At 40.0% G+C, this 21572-nt stretch overlaps 1 protein-coding gene across 2 annotated transcripts in view; it reads left to right on the top strand.

The window, feature by feature from the left end:
* Positions 1-21572, top strand: part of pkdcca (protein kinase domain containing, cytoplasmic a) — a 57021-nt gene that overhangs the window by 2454 nt on the left and 32995 nt on the right. For both annotated transcript variants that reach the window (XM_043695709.2, XM_043695708.2), the window contains exons 2-4: positions 8662-8784; positions 11380-11651; positions 14858-14937. In XM_043695709.2, coding sequence (XP_043551644.1) covers positions 8662-8784; positions 11380-11651; positions 14858-14937 — 475 coding nt within the window. The remainder of the gene's footprint in view (positions 1-8661; positions 8785-11379; positions 11652-14857; positions 14938-21572) is intronic.

Genomic DNA, 21572 nt, shown 5'->3' with positions numbered 1-21572 from the left:
TAGTAACCGTTTTTCGGATCTTTATTAGGGTGAGGGATTTTGTGAGGTGCCCAATTTAACGTGTAATGTGCAACAGAATAGGGAAATTCTGTTTTGTTTAGAGGAGGTCCCTCCCTTAAGCCTTGTCCAAACCGCCCAGGGTTGAAGCCGACTTCAAATAGAAATGTGTCCCCTCACCGGCAAGAAGGTTTAATCTCGAGAAGAAAGCCGTACTTTTCTGGGCGAAGCTGCTTTTACCATTGCAATTGCTCACAGTAATAATATTGTGTGTGTGGTTAGATGTTGTTATCTAAAATGTCCAAGCAAAATGTTGTCCTCTGGGGCTATGACAAATCTAATTTCCAGCCCCGCTCCTCACATCAGTGTACTTAAAATGACAGGCCGAATTTCAACTCGCCAGTAACTGTTGCACTCGCCCGACTCTCCAGCTCTGCCCGCCGCTCCCAGATTAAACACATCAAATGTGACCCTGTAAAGATTAGCCAGCAGCCGCCGGGCCGTGAGGGTAGTCGGTCAGTGTGAATTGAAAGTGGACTTCCAGGGAAGAAAAGACCCTCAATGAGCCAATCTTTGTATTGTATTTTGGGAGAAAATCACGCCTGATTATCAGAGTCTCCAAAGGCTAGGTAGAAGAAGATAGATTGCATGGCTGATGTACAAATAAGTCTGAGAGTAGTGAACAGGCGCACCCCCACAACAACATTCAGTGATATTCTGAACGACCTCTAGACCCGAAACGTTAACTCTGCTGTCTCACCACAGATACTGAATGCACCTGCTGAAATTATCCAGCAATTTCTATTTTGTTTGCTTGTGCACTGAGTAAAGTTCATAGTTGCTTTAAAAGAAGTCGAGCCCAGTTAATTAAGCAATGACTGAATTGAACAAACGTTGCTGGAGAAACGCAGCAGGTCTGGCAGCATCTGTGGAGAGAAAGCAGAGTTAACGTCTCTGGTCCAGTGACCCTTCTTCAGAACACATTATCACTTAATGCTGCTGCGGCCTATTCACTACTCTCAGGCTTATTGTGCTGTCTGTTCACCAGTAAGGCAGTCTCTCATATTCTATCTGAATTGTGGGGCTGGATTGTAGTGATAAAGTCACTGGACTAATAATTCAGACCCTCAGGTTAATGCTTTGGGAACATGAGCTCGAATCCCACCAGTAAAGTTGATGAAATTTGAACTCATTACAATAATGGAATAAAATAAGCTTCTCTCATAGCGATTGCGTTGTCATAAAAAATCCATCTGGTTCACGATGTCCTTGAGGGAAGGAAATCTGCTATCCTGATTTCATTTGGTCTCCATGTGACTCTGGACCTACAGCAATGTGGTTGACTCTTGCCTTCCCTCTGGGGGCAATGAGGGATGAGCAATCAATGCTGGTCCAGCCAGTGACACCCGTGAATGAATAAAAACCAAATTGCAATTTATTTTAAACACGACCAATTTCAACGTTGTTATATCTCCCCTGGCAAGAAGCACCGACGCAAAACTAAACCCGCAGATCAGAAACCGCAGACACGATACAGTGAAATAATTCCACTTTGTACTTTGCTTAGACTTTTTTAAAAAAAAGTAATCTTTGTTGAAGTATATTAGATGGGAATTGAAGATTGGCCTGCCTCTAGTTCACTGCCCAGTTGTATGCTGGTATGCCCAGTGGTCTCTCAGCAGACACTGGAGGGATATTTTAGAACACTCAACGCCAGAAATTTTACCGAAGTGGATTGTGACGATGTTAAACGACTGTTATTGCAAGTAAATGTTGCGAGCTATTCTTTGGGAAGGGAGGGTGACGGCCGTTTCCAAAATGATTGATTTGAAGTCCCATCCGTTCGGTAAACTAAGGAGGTTTTCGGGGAAAGTTGCTCTCTGGAAATATACACGAACTGACGCCGTTTAGTGAAGCGGTTCATTCTCCCTTCCCCTGAACAGGTGGCCACCTGGGGAGGGGAGCTGTCCCGAAACCGCAGTCACTGATGGGAGGGAAATGTCAGTTTCCGCGAGGTCGGTTAATTAAAACAAAAGGCTCGAGCTGAAATTGGACAGAGCGCGCTTGATGCGGATCACTGATTTACGGGCAGACCTTTCGCCAGTACAAATTACACTGGCTGGAGCACGCTAAAAGGGAATGTTCCCTGGCCTCGGAGCTTTTATCTCTCGCACTCATTAACCTCCTGTCATTTCAACTATTGCACCTTGTCTTGGCTTTTTTTTTAAAACCTTGTAAATTAACTCCTTCGTTGCATTTTTGAAAAAAGGAAGTCCTGGAACTCCAAAATTCTCAGCGTCTGGACTCCCACAGGCCGAAGAATGGATAATTTCCCCGTCAGTGACCTACTGTGAAGCACCTGAAGGAATGTTCAGTGCAATAACTTATTTTTGCATCTTGCTGTTAAGGGCACTCTTGAGTAATATTTCAAGAATGCAGAAATGTAAAAAGCATTTCACTCCGTTACTATTAGTTCTGGATATATGCGCCCGCACTTGCTAGTTTTCAAGAAACCGAGGCTTTTTTGTGTCTAAACCGCCCCCTGTCTAATTAAAGCAGTTGTTAATCCGCTCCTGACACCCGACGCGTGGTCATTCCTCTGTTTATTGACTAGAATTTGCCTCTCAGAGCTGGCAGCCTGGAATGGATGGATGAGCGGAACCGACAGGCCACCTCCTGGTTGATGCTCAGTTCCCTAAGTTCACTGGCGTGACAGAGTGGAAAGTGGCACCTCAGTGAAGAGTGTTAATGCTGAAAAGTGTTAATGATGCATTCAGATCCCATCCCATGTTGTTTTGCTACTTGCTGCGGTACAGTTGAAGCAAGCTGGGTCAGATACTGCATCAGCATGGCCAGTACAAAGTTGGCAGAAACTGTCATCAGGCTCGGTTGGTGGGGGGTGGGAGAGGACACGTACTACAGTAAAGGCGCATCCTGACACCATGCACTTTCCCTCAGTATTTGGAATCAATATTATTCTGATTAAGGCAGAAATCTCTTATTTAAGGGGCTCATTTTGGGAATGTCTTGTAACTTTATAACATGAAAAAATGTCAGAAGCAGAAATGCTAAGGAAAAGAGAATGGGACTCGCTCTTTGCGATGACAGGTGCTGTTTAACCTCACAGTTTCCGCGTTGGTCCTACTATTGACCATTCCCCCCTTTTCCGGTTCACCAACGACTGAGTGCGGTCGCTGTCACTGCCCAGTTTTGGGAGGAGGGATCGTGGCTGGTTTGTGGGACTCAGCCCTGGGCCCTCTTTCACCTTTTGTGGGAATGAGCAAGATGCTTCATGTTGAGGCCATTCGGCCCTAAAGGCGTTGCCATTTTTCTATCCCTCGGCGGCAGGACTTTGGTCACAATCCCTCCACGGTCACCGTTAACCCTTTCCAAAAGATGGAAAAGTTCTGATATTTTCCGCAGTGCTGATGGACGGTACACAACTCCCACAGAATGACTGACTCCGACTCTGAAATGAAACACCATACAGTAACCCTCCGATCCAGGCCATGTGACGGGAAAGAACAGATCGCCTGAATGAAAGCGTTGTATACAGAGTCCCTGCTGCTCCAATGGTTAATTACTAACTCGTGATAAACCAAAGAAGCAGACGAACTACACTTGCTGCCTGTGACATATATTACAAGTTTATGTGAGCTTCATTCGGGTTCTGTTTCATTCCAGGGTCGTTCATTCTGATAGGAAAGGCAGGGGTCCCTGTACATGGAACTGTGTGTGTGTGTGTTGAATACAGACTGGGGCGATACAGTACAACTCAGAGGGATACACTTGTGACCTGAGATAAACTGAATCCAGTCAATCGATCGATAACGGTTTCCCATTAATCGCACGTGGTTTCAATCTCTGGGGTTGGCCCCATAAGAGGATAAACTCACGGGGTCACAGATTGTAAAGATGCTGGCTGGCTCAGAGAGTTTTTGTTAGATTATGTTTTGTTTTACATCAGTGACAGGGGAAGGAGCAGGAGATTGGGATAAAGGGGAAATGCAAATGAGAGCTGGAAACTAAACACGCTCCTGAAGGGGTACAACCGATATTTCTTAAACTTCTTTGAATTTGCAGCATGCACCCATGCAAAGTGGTCGTGCATGGTCAGCAATGCAAGCGATTCAAGCCCCTCAGATTACTGGGCCCAATTAAATTATACAGTGCGAGAGCCCGTCCAGCAGGCAGTCTAATCCTATCTTCACTAGCCAACATTCAAACGGGTACTGTTAAGAATCCTGGACCCCCGGAACGAACCTGCTCTCAGCATTTATGTTGTTACGGGAGTGTGTTTGCTCCAGCAGCATAATATGCAAAGAGGGAAAGCATAGGGCCCAGCAGGATTATTTAGCAGAGTCGATGAACATGCAACCAGCTCTCCTGATTCATGCTGCAATTTATTTCCCCTGGAATCTGTTCCAATTCAATTAACGTTACAAACAACGGGAAAAGGTCGCCGTGCTTCCATTGCTGCCTTTAATAATTTTTCAGGAAAATGCACAAAATGCTAGATGATGTGAGTGAAAAGCATTGAAATATTACTTTGCATTTTAGATGCTAACGTGAGTGTAAAAGAAAGTGACAATTAAGTTATACTTTTGTTTCTGAAGGATCTGGAGAATGGTGAACATCAACGTGGAGCTTACTCTGCGCAAATAGAATTAATTCAGAAGTGAGCGTTTTATTCAAAGTCAGACTTAGAGTTACAAAGCTTACCAGTCATGTAAGGCAATTGTATAGGAGAGGCTTTGCCCCAGATTATGTAGCAGTCAATGGGGGTATATTTCACTGCAGCAGTACAATTGAACAGAAGCACAGAGGATTTCAGATTCCATCACAGCAATTAAGAATTTGAATTCAATTAAAAATATCTGGATTTGGGTTAAACTATCTGTTCTCAGTAAACGTGAACATGAAATCGTTTATCGTTAAGAACACAACTGGGCCAACAATACTTTTTATGGAAGGAAACTTGTTACCTTTACCTGCTCTGGCCTGTACATGCGCCCAGTCCCACACAAACTAATTTCCCTTTGAAATGACTTATGAAACCAGACGGTAGTATTTAACTATTGCATAGAATATATTGCCGCAGTTCAAGAGGTTCACCTTCAATATTTGACCTTCAAACACAAATGGACAAGGAGAGTCAGCTTTCCTTGTAGTGTCCTCATCCTGAAAATGATATATTGAGGCCAGGGAATGTGATTCACTCCCGGTAATTTTCCAGGTGGTTGACATACTGCATGAGTCATGCCAAAGTGCAGTATCTGAGAAGGCTCAGGCTAATTAGGAATGATCACAATTCAGATGTATGCTGGACTTTATAGATCTTCAAAGATGTCACCCATTTGCAGTGCACCAACAATGTCAATGGAAGGCAATTGTAATCTCAGTTCTCATGTGATGCTATGTACTACCTCTACAATAACAGCGTGTTTTTCAATCTCTATATCTTGTTGTCCAATACCCTGGGCTTGATCCCTTGACACATGTTCTTGCAAAGCACTCTGAACAGAATTCTTGGTTGACTTTCTTCCTGTCCAACTGAGAGATGTAGGGGCCATTGGTAGCATCTCACTGGCTGAGAACAGCTAAGTCATGGAGTGAACTTACATCATTTCTGGTTTAAATTGCGCTGGATTGATCACTTCTGAAGGGTAAACAAAAGGTTACCTGGACAATAAATTCTCGTTTCTCCCTTCATTGGTGCGTCCTCACACAATACCTTCTGTAAGTATTATTGACATGGGTAAGGGAGGAAAAGAAACACACATCTTGTGACCAATCTCAGAAAATCTGTGGGCTATTCTTATCCAAATTAGAAATGCTGTGCTCCAACGTTCTCCATCAGCAAGAAATTTTCAAGGAGCACAGCATTTCCATTCTTACCACTTCCATGAGGAGCCAGCCAGAGAAGATCAACCTGTTCTCAGCAATCTAATCTAATATCTAAGTATTTTCTAGGCATGCTCCTTAGTTCCATTGCAATCTATTTTGACCATCTTACCTTGATCTACTTATATCTTACTCTGTCAAATCTTTGAAGAGCTAGATTCTCAGTCTAAAATATTTTAGTACATTCTTGTTGCTCTCCTCTGTACCACCTATTGAGCTTTATATATATCATGAGATAAATAAAATGAACAGTAACAGCTCAAAATTGTTATTACTGATTTTGTCATTTATAGGCTAAAGCATTTTCCAAGGTACCTCACCCATTTTTATCCTGTGTATATGTTTCAGGATAAAATATTCATTTTCACTAACATTCAGGAAAACATCATGACTCTACCTAGTGCAATTATAAAGAAAGCTCACTTTTGTGTTAAAACCTCGTTGGAGAGTGGCACAAGACAGCTTCCGAATCACACAGAAATTCTCTCCCCAGTGATTCTGTTTGTTATTCACTTCACACAACAAAACAGGGCCCATTTTTCTTGCATATTCATTCACAAGGGGCTGTTGCTTGCTTGCTGTTAACTTACTGATGACAGCTTAATAAGGTCCTCTCTTTGTGTTTCATCCCAATGAGCTTGTCAAGCTTTGTGTGTCAGGCTAACCTTTCTCTTTTTTCCCCCTCTGGGGAAGGGGCAGTTGTGTCACTATTATTTAGAAGAATGAAGGACTTTTAAGAGACCGGGACTGTGACAGATTGGACTGAGGTCGTCACTTATATAAAAACCTACAAGATTTAGGTTTTTATTATGAAAACCTTTGGTATACAGTTTGGCTTAGAGCTATAAAAAAGACATTCCATTAAGGACATTTACCAGTTAGCAAAATGCAAATTCAAAAGTTTTGATTTTACAGGTAAAATATTCAAAACTAGGGACTGTTTTCAGAAATAAACAAGAGTACCATAGAAAGGTACAAGTTTATCTTTAAAAAACACTGTCTGAACAATATCATTTTCTTCGTTATATTTGAAAATGGCAACAAACTTGAACTGATTAAAGAAAAAGAATCAGTTTTAAAATGATTAGATAAAAGCAGCAAGCAATTTCCAATCTGCATTCTCAGTCGTCAGACTGAAAATAATTTATTTTGAAAGGGTTGCTTTCTCTTTCAATAGTAAAGGTTAAACTGCACAGTATAGTACAGAAGATCACAAGTGTATATATGATTGGGCGTAAGCTAAACCAACAGTGATAAATTGGCAATTTGTGGAATGTTGGATAAAGTAAATTTCTTCAAATTGAATTTCTTATTTAATAACTTGAGTTAATGTTATTAGATTGAAATCTTACTTTATGTATGAAATGCAAGCAGTGTATGAATCCCTCGTGTTCTCACTTTGTTTCTTTTTAATCAGTTCACATTTATTTGGTTCTGACAAGTTTGTATGTTGATGCTGATGCACTGTTTTTAAAACAAACATGAAACATTTGATTAAAATACTCCTTTCCACGAGCTATGTAGAATTTACCATAAATGTGAGCATTTAGAGCACTGAGACAAATTGTGTACAAATCCATAATAATAATCCCAGATTGCACTCTGCTTTGTACAAGGATAAACTTTAGGAAATAGTAATGATGGGGGGTTGGGTGGTGAACTCACTGTGAGTGCAAAGCACAAATTACCCATAATTTATCACTAACCATCAGGCTGTCAATTTAGTATCTCAAGATCCTGCAAGAAAACTGGTGTTGCTAATTGAAATGTCACACTGATGAAGTGAGGAGTTCTGAGATTGGGGCTAACGCACATGTTAGAGTTGAGAAAATGAAGTTTGAATCAATGTATAACTTTTGTAGTAATTTACTTAATTCTTAAGTCTTGTAATAGGTGTAAACAGTGAGGGAAAATACTGCCATCCCTCACTTTGACAAAATTAAAACTGACCATCCCTCAAAATAATTTGTTTGAGGTTGTTTATATTCCTAATTCTTTGATGGAGCAACTAAATTCATGAAACAGTAAAGACCAAAATCACAATTACTTGAGGTCAGGTTTAACTGTTGCCATCTATTTTATAACTATCTGATTTTCTTTTACACTGTCGCTTTTCTACCTGGTGGGAACAGTTGAGTTCAACCCCATATGTTTTGGAAATGAAAAATCCTTTGACCTGATTATCTTTCATTAAATGTTTTGCTGCAAAAGTGACAGGGCATGCCATAGGCAAAAATAATCTTAATCATAGGACTATACAGAAGCTGCTGTATTTCCAAGAAATTCAGTCCTACTGCTTTGATTTAATGAAACTGTTTGGATTCATTGAGATTTAGTTTTACTGCAGTGAAGAATGCTCACATTTATCAGCATTTTATGATAGAAATATGTTGACAGGCAGAGGTCTGTCTATCTAACTAGTGGTTACACTGTGGAATTCACTCCCACAAAGTAAAGTAGATGAAATAAATAGCATTTCTTTTAAGAGCTGAGGGAGAAAGCAATAAAAGTTTGATGAACTAAGGTGAGAACTGACTCATGGAGCAAAACAGTGGTACATGAATGAAATGGTCTGTTTTGGTGCTAATAAATTGGTTAAATACAATATAAGAGATCCGAGATATCATGCTTATAATGCTTTGATAACCCATTGGTTATTTTGCAGCAATATTAGATGTAGACTGTGCTTTTCTATAAAGTCATTTTTTTAATTAAACATTCTGCTATTCTTATGTTTTCTTTCCTCCCTTGTGTCTGCAGCTGTATGGTTACTGTTATCAGGACAGCAATGACATCACAGACACATTGACCACTATCACAGAGCTTGGGTCTCCACTGGAGATGATTCAGCTTCTACAAGTTTCATGGGAGGAGAGATTCCGAGTAAGTAATGAGAGGCTCTGGAGCTTCGAGTGGGAAGCTGGTGGGGGGGGGGGGGGGGGAAAGCATGGAAGCATGGGAAGCATGGAAAGAAAATGCCTCAGCCACAAAAGAATTTCGTTTCCAAAACAATTTTCTTTCTTTGGGATTAAAGGTTGCCTGGTAAACAAGGTAGCCTTTTCAAATCTTCTAATTAGTCAGGCATTTGTTAGCCAAACCTAACTATTTTCATCTGGTTGAGCATAATGAGATAATTTCTCTTGTGTTTTGTTTAGGATCTGGGACTTAACATTCCAATTGCTTCAACATTTAAAAATAAAGTAATGCTTTTCTGTACCTTTCCCATGTTTCTCATGAAACATCAGAATATCTGTACACGCATAAGAATGTACAAATTAGGAGCAGGAATAGGCACTTAGCCTCTTGAGCCTACTCTGCCATTTAATAAGGTCATGGCTGATCTGATTATTCTACATTCCCACCTCGATACTGTTTCGCCCACACCCCATCTGAAGATTCTGCTTCCATTGCCTTTTAAGAAAGAGACTTCCCAGCTCATGACATCCCATGAAGAAAAAATAATCTGTCGTAAATGGGAGACTCCCTTTTGAAATAGTGACACCTGGTTTTAGATTCTCCGACACAAGGAAACATCCTTTCCACATCCATCCTGTCAAGATCTCTCAAGATCTTATATATTTTAATCAGGTTTTTGTACACCTCTGAATTCCAATGGATATAATCTTGCCTGTCCAAAACTTTCTCCCAACGATTCCAATCATTAACATCCTTACTTAAATAAGGAGGCAACAGTTCTTCAAATATTTTCAGCAATTACCTATATGACTGAAGCATAACCTTTCTAATTTTACATTCAATTCTCCTTGCAATAAATGGTAACATTTTAACAATTTTAATAATTTCTTGTACCTGCATCCTAATATGTTATGATTCATGCACTAGGACATTGAGGTCCCCTCTGCATCTCAGAGCACTGCAATCTCTCACCATTTTGTTAATTGCTTCCTTCTCATTCTTACAGCCAAAATGAACAATTTCGCATTTTCTGACATTATATTCCATATGCCTGAGCTTTGCTCACTGACTTATCTCTTTGTAGTCTTCTAATGTCCTCTTCATGACCTACTTTCCTACCTCTCTTAGTGCCAACATACTCCCGAATTTTCTATGTTAACAGAGGCTCAGGTCTTTGAATGCTACATAAAATTACCCAGAAAGGGACAAGTCTCAAACACAACAAGCAACTTGGAAAGAGAGATCCGTTTTGTATTTGCCATGAATAATATCCATTAACTTTAGTTCTTTCACTCTGCCTAATATGTACCTTTCTCAACTGAGATTTTGCAATTTTCAGGGCATGAGGAAAAAAGACAAAGATAAATTTCATTTGTTTTCTTACTGTTAGAAAATAATTCTTTATTTTCTCTTTGATTTTCTCCCCAAGGTAAGCCTCCTATCTTCTCAGTCAGGGTGGCAAGCCCATCCAGTGGACAGACATTGCTACCGTCAATGGTAGTCTTCAGATCTCTTCTGGAAGGCACTATTCACAAGTGCAGGAAGTCCCAGCTTGGGGGAGATAGCGTTTTGTTTTGGCGACCCAAAAAAAGCTCCCTTATATGAAACCAAAAGCAAATGTTAGTTGTTTCATTAAATGAGCCAATGTTTTGATGTAATCAAGTACAGATTACTTTGAGTTCTCCATTCATTTATTGGTGTTACTAAGAACATTAAAGAGCTATCTCTTACTAGGTCTCTTACTAGAAGACTAGCCCTACAGTGGTTTGTCTTCTTGCTATTCCTTCCATAGCATATTATTTTACTTCCCAAAAAGTACAAATTAACTTGAATTGCAAGCTGTCAAATAAATCAAAGACCTCAGACTCTTGAAATTACACCACTTCTCAGATTCATTAAATGTGTCTGTTCTTTTGTGTAGTGTAAATATAGTGAACTTTCCTCTGTTGTACTGCCATACTACACTTTGTGTTTAAAGATGCTAAATGATATAAAAGTGTGATATGAAAACACAGCTTGAAATTGTCTTCTGAACTGAGCAATATGTCTCAGGTCCAATTTGCAGTCTGTGCTAAAGTAACCAGTCTTAGCCAGACCATCAGTTCAGATTCCAGGGTTTTTGATCACTGCCTAATGTAGCTAAATACATTGCAAGTGAGGACAGAAATTGACTCAGCTGTATGTAGCAGAATAACTTATTGACATTCCTATTTAAAGAGTAAACTACTTGCATGAGATACAGACTAGTTCCTAGGAAATGCCATTTTCTGGACTGTGTGTTATTGTGCAGTGGCATTGAAAGAAATGGATTGCAGCAAGAGACATTGATTGTAACAACAGAGAGAAACCAAAACTGAACATGTAGGTGTGAAGGCATGGAAAGTCTAAGAAAATCAATCATGTTGGCCAGTTTGTTTTTCATATATAATTCATTTCCGTTGAACTTTCTCCTTATATATTATTGTTAAATGGACAGTATGTGAGAGTATATTTTGCAGAGCTCTGTCTTTTGGATCTTTTTAAAACTGAAGCTAATTGTACCTTGCGCTGTTTTCATTGCAGATATGTTTGAGTTTGATACGTTTACTACACTATTTGGCCCATTCACCTCTTGGCTCAGTGACTTTGTTGGACTTTCGTCCTCGACAATTTGTTATTGTTGATGGTGAACTAAAAGTGACAGATTTGGATGATGCCAGTATCAGTGACACACCCTGCTCAAGCAACAGTGACTGTTTTATGGAATTTCCAGCCCGAAATTTCACTTTAATATGCTCCTTGGAGGGCAGATGCCAAAACATGAACGAAAAGCGGAATCTCTACAATGCATATAGGTAATTGCTTCTTTCACTGCTGAACGTGTCAGCAGAGCTCAGATTGCAACTTCTGCTATTGTCTGAAACCGCCTGTTTGTCAGTTTCATCACTATGCAAAATTGCTTTGAAACTACATTCCACTTTGTAAAGAACATGTGTAATTGACTTCATTCTGTGGTTCTCAGAAGGGATAATATGTCCAAACATGATGCAGTCTGATATGGGCTTAGTGTTTATTATGACAAGAGAAAAAAAACAATGAATAGTGAGAGAGTTTGCAATCATCCCAATGTTTTTATACAGTTCAGTCATAATCTTGACAATAACAGAAAAAGTGTTAAATGACCAATTTATTCTAATCTTTACAGATAGATATAGTTTGCCCCATTCAGTTCCTTTCAGAAATATACAAGCTACACAAAGCATCACTTAGCCACTAAGACGAGCATTGCTATGAGAATGTTACAAGATGTTACAGATACTGGAGGACAGAAACCTGGCCCTTCAAGATGTTATGGGATCAATATATTGAATTTCACTGCACGTAAGATTGTTGAATTCACGTGGTAAGTAGAACATGGGCATGCACATTCTGTAACTAGAAACCATTAAAGAAACTGCTGCCAAATGTTCTTATTTCCTTGAATTACCACAAAGCGGCTGTGGAAATGGTAGAAAGTGAGTCTGAGGGTGGAATTGTGTCTGGAGTTGAGAATAATATTGATTAAAAGCGACATCTCCCAGGGCATCATTCTTGAATATTACGTAGGGATTAAAAATAAATTCAACACCAATTACCTAGTAATGAACTGAAGATACTATCACACTGCAATAAATGGCTGTAAGTGGTTTGCTGATATACCTAGCTTCTTTCATAAACAGGAAACAGTATCAGAGACTTGAGCACATAATCTCCAATGGTGGAGTTGCGCAGATGTTGAAAGGGAAGGTCTGTCTGCCCTTGCATATTGATGTAACAGTGTGATTCAAGGAAGAGCGGGGGTGTTCTCCCAGTGTCTTGTCCAACATCTTTCCCTTAACCTACACCGAAAGCCAATAATGTGTTTACTTCACCCCAGTTTGTGGGAACTTACTTTCTCTAAGTCTGTTGCAGTGTTTCCTATGTTATAGAAATTCTGAAGTATTTAATTGGTTAATAAGCAATTTGAGATGCTTTGAGATCATGAAAGTAACGTTTTTTTTTCCTTTGTAATTCTAATGTGGAAATCATTGCATGGTGATAAAACATGTTTAGTCCAAAGCAAATGTAATGTTCTAGAGCCTAATTTAAAGACTAATCATTGGTTCTATGGTGTTGACAATTTGACTATTCGCTCTACGTAATGTGTCATATTAGATTAGATTAGATTACATTACAGTGTGGAAATAGGCCCTTCGGCCCAACAAGTCCACACTGACCCGCCGAAGCGCAACCCACCCATACCCCTAACCTAACACTACGGGCAATTTAGCATGGCCAATTCACCTGACCTGCACATCTTTGGACTGTGGGAGGAAACCGGAGCACCCGGAGGAAACCCACGCAGACACGGGGAGAACGTGCAAACTCCACACAGTCAGTCGCCTGAGATGGGAATTGAACCCGGGTCTCAGGCGCTGTGAGGCAGCAGTGCTAACCACTGTGCCACTGTGCCACCCCCATATCATAATGGGTCCCATTTTCAATTGCCAAACATCTGCTTATTTTCACCTGAAAAACGAGCAGAGGACAATTGGGATTAGAACAATGCCTTTAACGGATACTAGTTTTAGACTGAAAGTGAGCAAGCACTCAACCACATTAAACTAATGGAATGCTATTTAAGTATGCAAGTCAGTATTTTAGGAGAAAATGAGGACTGCAGATGTTGGAGGTCAGATTCGAGAGTGTGGTGCTAGAAAAGCACAGCAGGTCAGGCAGCATCTGAGGAGCAGGAGAATCAACATTTCAGGCACGACCCTTCATCAGGAATTTCCAGTGGTGGAGTCAGTATTTTACTCTGGTTATGGTGCTTTGATTCAATTAGAGTCAGGATGAGTGTGCACATTTGCACTGTTCTTTCAGGAGATGAGCTGTTTAACCAGGAGCTGGCTGATGAATTAGCTTTGGGGAAACTTTAATTTGGGCCAAGAGGAGCAAGTGTTTTCTGAGCCCAAAAGAAATCTCAGGTGGACTACCCTTAAAATTAATTAGGTGGACTGACAGGTTGCTTTAGATTTGATGTTATTTCCATTGATTTCACAAAGATACTTTGCACCAGGCAGGGAGGCTAAACATCTACATCCATGTTTTTACCATTACATGATCTTATGAAACATAACAGGGTATTGATACTAAAACAAAACAAAAAAAACTGCAGATGATGGAGACCTGAAGCAAATAAAACCAGAAATTGCTGGAGAAATTCAGCAGGTCTGGCAGGACAGTTCTGAAAAAGATTCACTGCATTCAAAGCATTAACTCTGTTTGTTGTTCAGCAATGCTGCCCTACCTGCTGAGTTATTTTTGTTTGCTTCAGAGAAATTATACTCTCAACTTTAGTAACTTTTTAATTTCATAAAACTCAAAAATAAGAGGAAACCTAGTGAGAAGGCGGTTGCACTTGTCACATAGTGATAATGTGAAAAAGCAGCTTGTTTTACACCCCAGCCAAGTGACTTTAATGGAAATTAAGATTGGGCAATTTGCATGACAGCCTGCCGATCTGTTATTGTCCTTTTGCCGTTTCACCTAAGCTTGCTCTTAACTCCACTTATTTCTAATACATTAACAAGGTAATTTCTGAATATGATTTATGGAACTGATCTGTAAAATAATGGAAGTAAATCTTAGTAGGGGCACTAAATGGGCCATTGTGGATTGCTCATTTGTTCTACACATTACACAATTTCCTTTTCCACCAACATAATTCCCTTATTTGAGCAACTCTGCAAAGGTTGAATTTCACATCCATTGATTCCAATCTCATGTCTGCAACTAAGCACAAATCCTACCTTTTCAACCCAAAATTGATAATCTGTTCATAGGGTGAAAGAATTATTGGCAATACGTGCTGATTCATAGTAGAGTGTTAATTGCCAGATACCTAGATGAAAATTGACTGATTGGCATTCAGACTAGAGATTCCATATATGGCAAGCTCAGAAATGGGCAGGGAAGAGAAATGAAAAATTTCTTACTGATTAAGGAGTCTAACATAGCTCAATATCTGCTCGCATTGCAGGTTTTTCTTTACCTACCTCTTGCCACACAGTGCCCCATCAAGTCTGCGGTCACTGCTGGATACCGTAGTGAATGCCACAGGTATGAAATTGTAATATTTATTACTCTGGCTTTATTCTGTTTGAAGGTTTCAGTTTACATAATGTAGATTTAGAAATGTTTTGGATAAGTGGAGTATCAGAATTCTGTAATTACAGTAGATTAGGATAGAAGGTATAAGTAACTAGAGTAATAAAAACACAAATTGGCTTTATAATCTTGATAACACTGTCACGTTTATTATTAAAGCTTTATGATTGATATATTTTATGATCACATAAACCCTTTATTTATTGAATATGTTTTTATGCACAGAACAAGCCACTTACAGCCACGAATGTTGTTTTGATTGCTTTCCAGCTGCTCCTTTGTATTTTATCTAATTTGATCTCCTGATTTAGCTTGCGCAATTTAGCAACAGCAAACGACATTGCTGATAACATACATTTATTTATCTGCTGTCACTTTAAAGAGAAAAAAACAAGGTGTTTCACAGAGGACTAAGAGAAAAATATGCATTAAGTCAATGAAGAAATTAGGAAAGGTGACCAAAATATTTGGGCAAATACGTACATTACAAGGAGGGTTTTAAAGGACGAGAGGTGCCAGGACAAAGGTGATGGAGGTGCAGTTCCATTGTGTGAGACCCAGTCTACTGCATGCATGGCTGCCAAGAACATAATCAGGCTACCATAAATCAAAGGTTACTGCTGGCTAAGGCCACTACAGTTAACAATTTCTGCTCTAGCAGTCCCACTTGTTTTGGCCTTTTTCCAATTTACACCAAATGAAATGGATTTGTCTGCCCATTCTGTCACCTTGTCTAAATTGACCGGCATCATTATTTGCTGTATCATGAATAGTTCATTAATAAGTCAGTATGTGGGTTTGTCTCTATGGGTAGGAGGTCCAATCGCAATGAATAGTACAGCTTAACATTACAAATCCATTTCTCAATCAGATGGGGGTGGAGGTGTGGGACAATAGGGGTTGGGTGGGTATTGAGGTCAGGGTGAACTCACTGGTTCAACTGCCATCTATTGTTGAGTCAAATACTAAAAGTTCAGTGACGAGAGTCATTCTATAAAACGTTCTTCCATTCTCTCGGAATGATATATCCTTCTGTTATCCAGGTGAGAAGGGAAGGGAGGACTCAAGAGACTGAGATAGAGTTTTAAGCAGAGAACCGGGAGAATTGTCAGGATAGAGTAGACTCCAGAATTAAACACAATGCCATGCATTTTACATTTGAGGCACTAGGCAATTTCTTTATTTTATTTTTATTCATTCATGGAATATGGGCATTATTGGCCAGATCAAAGTTCTATATTTTGCATTAGATATGAAGATTAGATAAGGTGGATTAGATACAGCCTTTATAGTACTGATCAGTACCATTCCTAATTGCTTTTGAGACGGTGATGGTGAGTTACTTTCTTGAACCACTGCTGTCTTTGGAGTGAGGGACACTGAAGATGCTGTTAGTATTAGAGTTCCAGGATTTTGAACCAATGACAATGAAGAAATGTTGGTGTAGTTCCATGTCGGGATGATGTGTTGATTGGCAGGGAACTTCCAGTTGCTGATGTTTCTATGGATCAGCTGTCTTTGTCAATGAGAAAATCATTTGTAACAGAAACAAAGCACCATAAGAACCTGAAGTATTTCAAAGAAATCCCATCCCATTCTTCCAAATTCCAGTAAGGACGCACCCTGCTGACTAAATCCTTCTTCTTACAACAATCCTGCTTTCCCAAAAGTAAGTCTGATGAATCTTCGCTGCACTCCCTCTAAGGCAAGTTTATAATTTCTTGGATAAAGAGACTAAAACAGCGCATCATATTACATGTGTGGTCTCACTAAGGCCCTACACAGCTGCAGTAAGACTCAAACTCTCTTGCAATGCCTTCCTAACTGTTTGCTGTACTTGCATGCCTCCTTTTAGTGACCGATGGACAAGGATATCCAGGTTCCTTTGTACATCGTTTCCTGAGTTATCACTATTTAATTGCCATTCTGTTTTTCCTCCTACCAAAGTGGATAACTTTACATTTATCAATAAATACTACATCTGCCAGGCATTTGCCTATTCAGTCAACTTGTCTAAATTGACGTGAAGCCTTTTTATATCCTGCACACCATTATCAATCCCAATTTTTGTGTTGGATTGAATTGGTATAAGTAAGACTGTCCTCACAGCAGACACAGACAAAGAGCTGCTCCCATCGTGTTATATAGTTTCCTTATCTTTGAAACCAAAGGTTAAAACAGAATTGGACTCTCAATCTTTTTGAAGTTTGGGTTATGGAATAATCAAAAGGTTTTTGTTTGGGAATGAAGGGAATTTGCAAGTATGCATCGGACAGGAAATAATTGGCTTTCTTCCAGCACTGCTGCGCCTCCTTTTCACTCAGAACATTGTAGCGAGCCATACAACAAACTCTCTTTGGGCTGGCTGATCACCTTTGGTGGTCAGCAGGGAAAAGGACCTCATTTCCATTATTGTATCCACCAAAACCTTGGTGCCTCTGCCCTGCATGTGGGGAGTAGCTTGACTTTCCTGTGAGATATTTTGAGGATTGAGCACATTGAAGCCTGAGAAGTCACTTCTGGTTGGCAGTGTCTTTAGTGGTGTGCAGCTGGGCTAGAAAAAGTTCAACAGAGGTGTGGAAGCTGGAAAGTCTGGCCAGAGGTGAGCACATCCTCCTCGTTTCCAAATGATATTGCTGAGATGGAAAGTGGAAAAGGACATGAGGAAACTCTCCCTGAATCATGTCTGACCGGACACCACACAACTCACTCACCCACAACTGGAAATGGGAAAATTTAACTCCATATTCCTATCCTAAGTACCAATTTAAATTCTCTCCTTTAAACAAGTAACAGGTAAGTTACAGGCTTTATAAAGGTTCATATCCTGTTTTAATTATATGTTTGCGAGAAAAACTTGGCTAAAATGATTCATTCTCACTCAACTTTGGCTTTAGATCCACACTGATTATAGAACAAAATATGCAACTTTCTACCTGTATGAAGTTCAATTCTTTGGAAATGGTCCATTCAGTAAATGGATCGTATAAAGATATCGCCTTTATGGTATTTATCAGTAGCTTGGTATTTCAAACAATACTTGCTTGCTGCAAAACAGGTGCAAACATGTTTCAGTCTTTCAAACATAAATGTATCTTGTCACAAACATCCAGAACCTCTATGTGTGATACTGCAGCAAAAGGTGCCATTCAGCCACTTCTTTCACCAACACACACACTGGCACTTGAGACTGTTCATGTCATTACATTAGACCATTAGAGATAAGAGCAGATTTAGGACATTCAGCCCATTGAGTCTGCTCCACTGTTTGATCATGGCTAATAAGTTTCTCAACTCCAGCCTCCTGCCTTCTCCCTTTGATCGCCTTACTAATCAAGAACCTGTCTATCTCTATATTAAATGTAGTCAATGACTTGAACTTCTGTGGCAACGAGTTCCATAGATTTATCATCCTCTGGCTGAAGAAATCCCTCCTCATCTCAGTTAAAAGGGTCATCCATTCCCTCTGACGCTGTGTCCTTGGGTGCAAATCTCTTTTACTAGTGGAAACATCTTCTCCGTATTCACATTATCCAGGCCTCTCAGTATTCTGTAAGTTTCAATAAGATTCCCCCTTTGTAGTTCTAAACTCCACCGAGTACAGACCCAGAATCCTGAACTGCTCCTCATATGACAAGCCCTTTATCCTTGATCATTCTTGTAAACTCCTTTGGACACCCCTTCAATGTTAGCACATCCATCCATAGGTACAGGGTTTGAAATGATAAATAAAATTCCAAATGTGGACTGACCATTTGCCTTCCTAACTGCCAAATGAACCTGCATGTTAACTGTAAGAGAATCCTGAAATAGGACATCTAAATCCCCTTATGCTTCAGTTTTATGAAGCACTTCCCCACTTAGAAACTAGTTGCTTCTTCCTTGGGATAAATTTCTTCTGTGCCTCTCAAATTTCCCCCAGGACCTCCTGTTGTTGCTACTTCACTGACTTACCTCCTAGGCTCCCCTTTCAATCAACTCTGGACAGCTCCTCCCTCATGTCTTTGTCGTTCCCTTTACTCAATTATAATACTGTTACATACCAGTCCACCTTCTCCCTCTCAAACTGCAGGGTGAACCCTATCATATTATGGTCATCGCCCTCTAGGAGTTCCTTTACCTTAAACTCCCTAATCAAGTCTGCCTCATTACATATCACCAAATCCAGAATTTATCACAAACTGCTCCAAAAAACCATTTCATAGACATTCCACAAATTCCTTTTCTTGAGATCTCCAAACAACATGACTTTCCCAGTCCAAGGATACATTGAAGTCCCCTGTGATTATTGTAATAGTGCCTTTCTTACATGCCTTTTCTAACTCCTAATTTATTTTCTGCCCTATGTCCTGACTACTGCTAGGAGGCATTACATAACCCCCATCAGGGTCTTTTTCCCTTTGCAGTTCCTCAACTTGATCCTCACTGATTCTATGCCTTCTGACTCTATATCACATGCTATCGATTTAATTTCATTTATTTCTAACAAGGTAACTCTGCGCCCCTTTGCCCATCTGCCTGTCCTTTTGATATCTTTGGACGTTTTGTTCCCAGCCTGGATCCCCTTGCAGCCATGTTTCTGTGTTGTCCACTACATCATACCTGCTAATTTCAATCTGCGAGCAGGCTCATTACCTTATTTTGTACATTGTGTGCATTTAATTACAACACTCTCAGTCCTGCATTGACTGCTCCCCTTCTCATAGTTGCCCCCTTATTTCCTGTACCTGAAGGTAGATTCCTGACTTTTGCCATGCTCTCTGTCCCTTTACTTGTTGTGGAAACTTTAATAACCTCTCCTGAGCTCTCCCTACATATAACTAATTTAAAGTTCTTGTATCTTAGATTTACCTCCATTTGTGCCATCAGTTCATCTCCCCTATTCTGAATGCTTTGTGCTTTCAGATACAAAGCCTTTAAGCTTGTTGTATTGTCAGGTTTCCCTGCATTTTTGTTGTTTGTTGATACAAGATGACATTCACACACTTTGCACCTTCCTCTTAGCTTCTGTTGGGAATCGGTTTAGCTCAGGTGGCTGGATTGTTGGTTTGTAGAGCAGTATGATGCCAACAGCGTGGGTTCATTATCCCTGACTGGTTTGAGGTTATCATGAAGGACTCTCCTTCTCAACCTTTTCCCTTCTCTGAGGTCTGATGGCCCTCAGGTTAACTCACCACCTGTTGCTTCTCTCTAATGATACAGCAGCCCCCTTACCTGATCTGGTAAAACTATGGTGACACAACCACAACAACTTATTTTCTGTTAACAATCAACCCCATCATAACCAACAATCCTACCTTCTCTTCATCTTTGATTCTATTATTTTCCATGCAACTAAACCTCATCCTCCTGCCTATTATTTAAAGCCCTATCTACAGCCCTAGTTAGATTAGGTTAGATTCCCTAGAATATGGAAATAGGCCCTTCAGCTCAACAAGTCCACACCAACCCTCCGAAGAGTAACCCACCCAGACCCAGTCCCCTACCCTATATTTACCCCTGACTAATGCACCTAACACTATGGGCAATTTAGCACGGCCAATTCACCTGACCTGCACATCTTTTGGATTGTGGGAGGAAACCAGAGCACCCGGAGGAAACCCACGTTAACATGGGGAGACAGTGCAAACTCCATACAGGCAGTCACCTGAGGCGGGAATCAAACCCGGTCCCTGGTGCTGTGAGACAGCAGTGCTAACCACTGAGCCACTATGCCATTCCAAAATGAAATTATGCGATTCGCAAGGACTTTGATCCCAGTAAAGTCAGGTGGAGCCATCCCATTGGAACAAGTCCTGGTGCCAATGTTTCATAAATTCAAGTTTTCACTTGGAAGACGGTGGACTATGCCATTGTGGGAGTGAGGAAGAAGAAATTAGAAGGCAATGCCATTTTGTCATTCGATCTTTGGCACCCCTCTTTTATATGCACTTGGTTGGGAGAGGAATTTGTCAACTCAGCTGGGACTCACTTCTACCAATATGCGTATGTAATTGAGAAAGAATAGATAACATTATTGGATATCATGCTTATAGTGCCAATGGCACTCTCAAGGATATTAATAACACATTGTTAAGTTTTAAAGGTTATTATTACTGTCAAGCACAACTAAGGACCCTATTGTTATAAATTTAAAAATATTTGAATTGAAAGTATTTTATATCTCAACAACCCTAAACCTTATAATATTCCCAAATGCCACAACATAAGAAGCACATCCTGGAGTTGCAGCTTAGCCAAATACTCCACATGGTGTTAGTTGTAAATTAGCAAACCAAATGCAACTGTTGGAACAAAAGGCTTTTGACGGTGTCTCTGGCTGTAACCAATGGTTTGTGACATTCCTGATGCATGAATACATTTCATTGAAAGTAATATAAAACTCGAAACATCATATGTGTTTTTTTTTGTAACCACCTAGTTTCCCTTTTTCTCTTCTTATTGTCTGCTTAATTTAATGTACCTTTATTATCTAAATCAAAGATATACTCAAATGCATTTTACAGTTAAGAAGGATTGCAACTTTAATATCTAATACACTGTTGTCTGTTTCCTACTATGGAGATGCCTGTATCCTCCTGTGCATT

This window comes from Chiloscyllium plagiosum, unplaced genomic scaffold (genome assembly GCF_037043375.1).
Source record: "Chiloscyllium plagiosum isolate Xiang-an unplaced genomic scaffold, Cpla_swu_hap1 HiC_scaffold_10, whole genome shotgun sequence".
NCBI classification, from domain to species: domain Eukaryota; kingdom Metazoa; phylum Chordata; class Chondrichthyes; order Orectolobiformes; family Hemiscylliidae; genus Chiloscyllium; species Chiloscyllium plagiosum.
The sequence above is the reverse complement of the archived record's forward strand: the minus strand, read 5'-3'. Positions and strand labels throughout refer to the sequence as shown.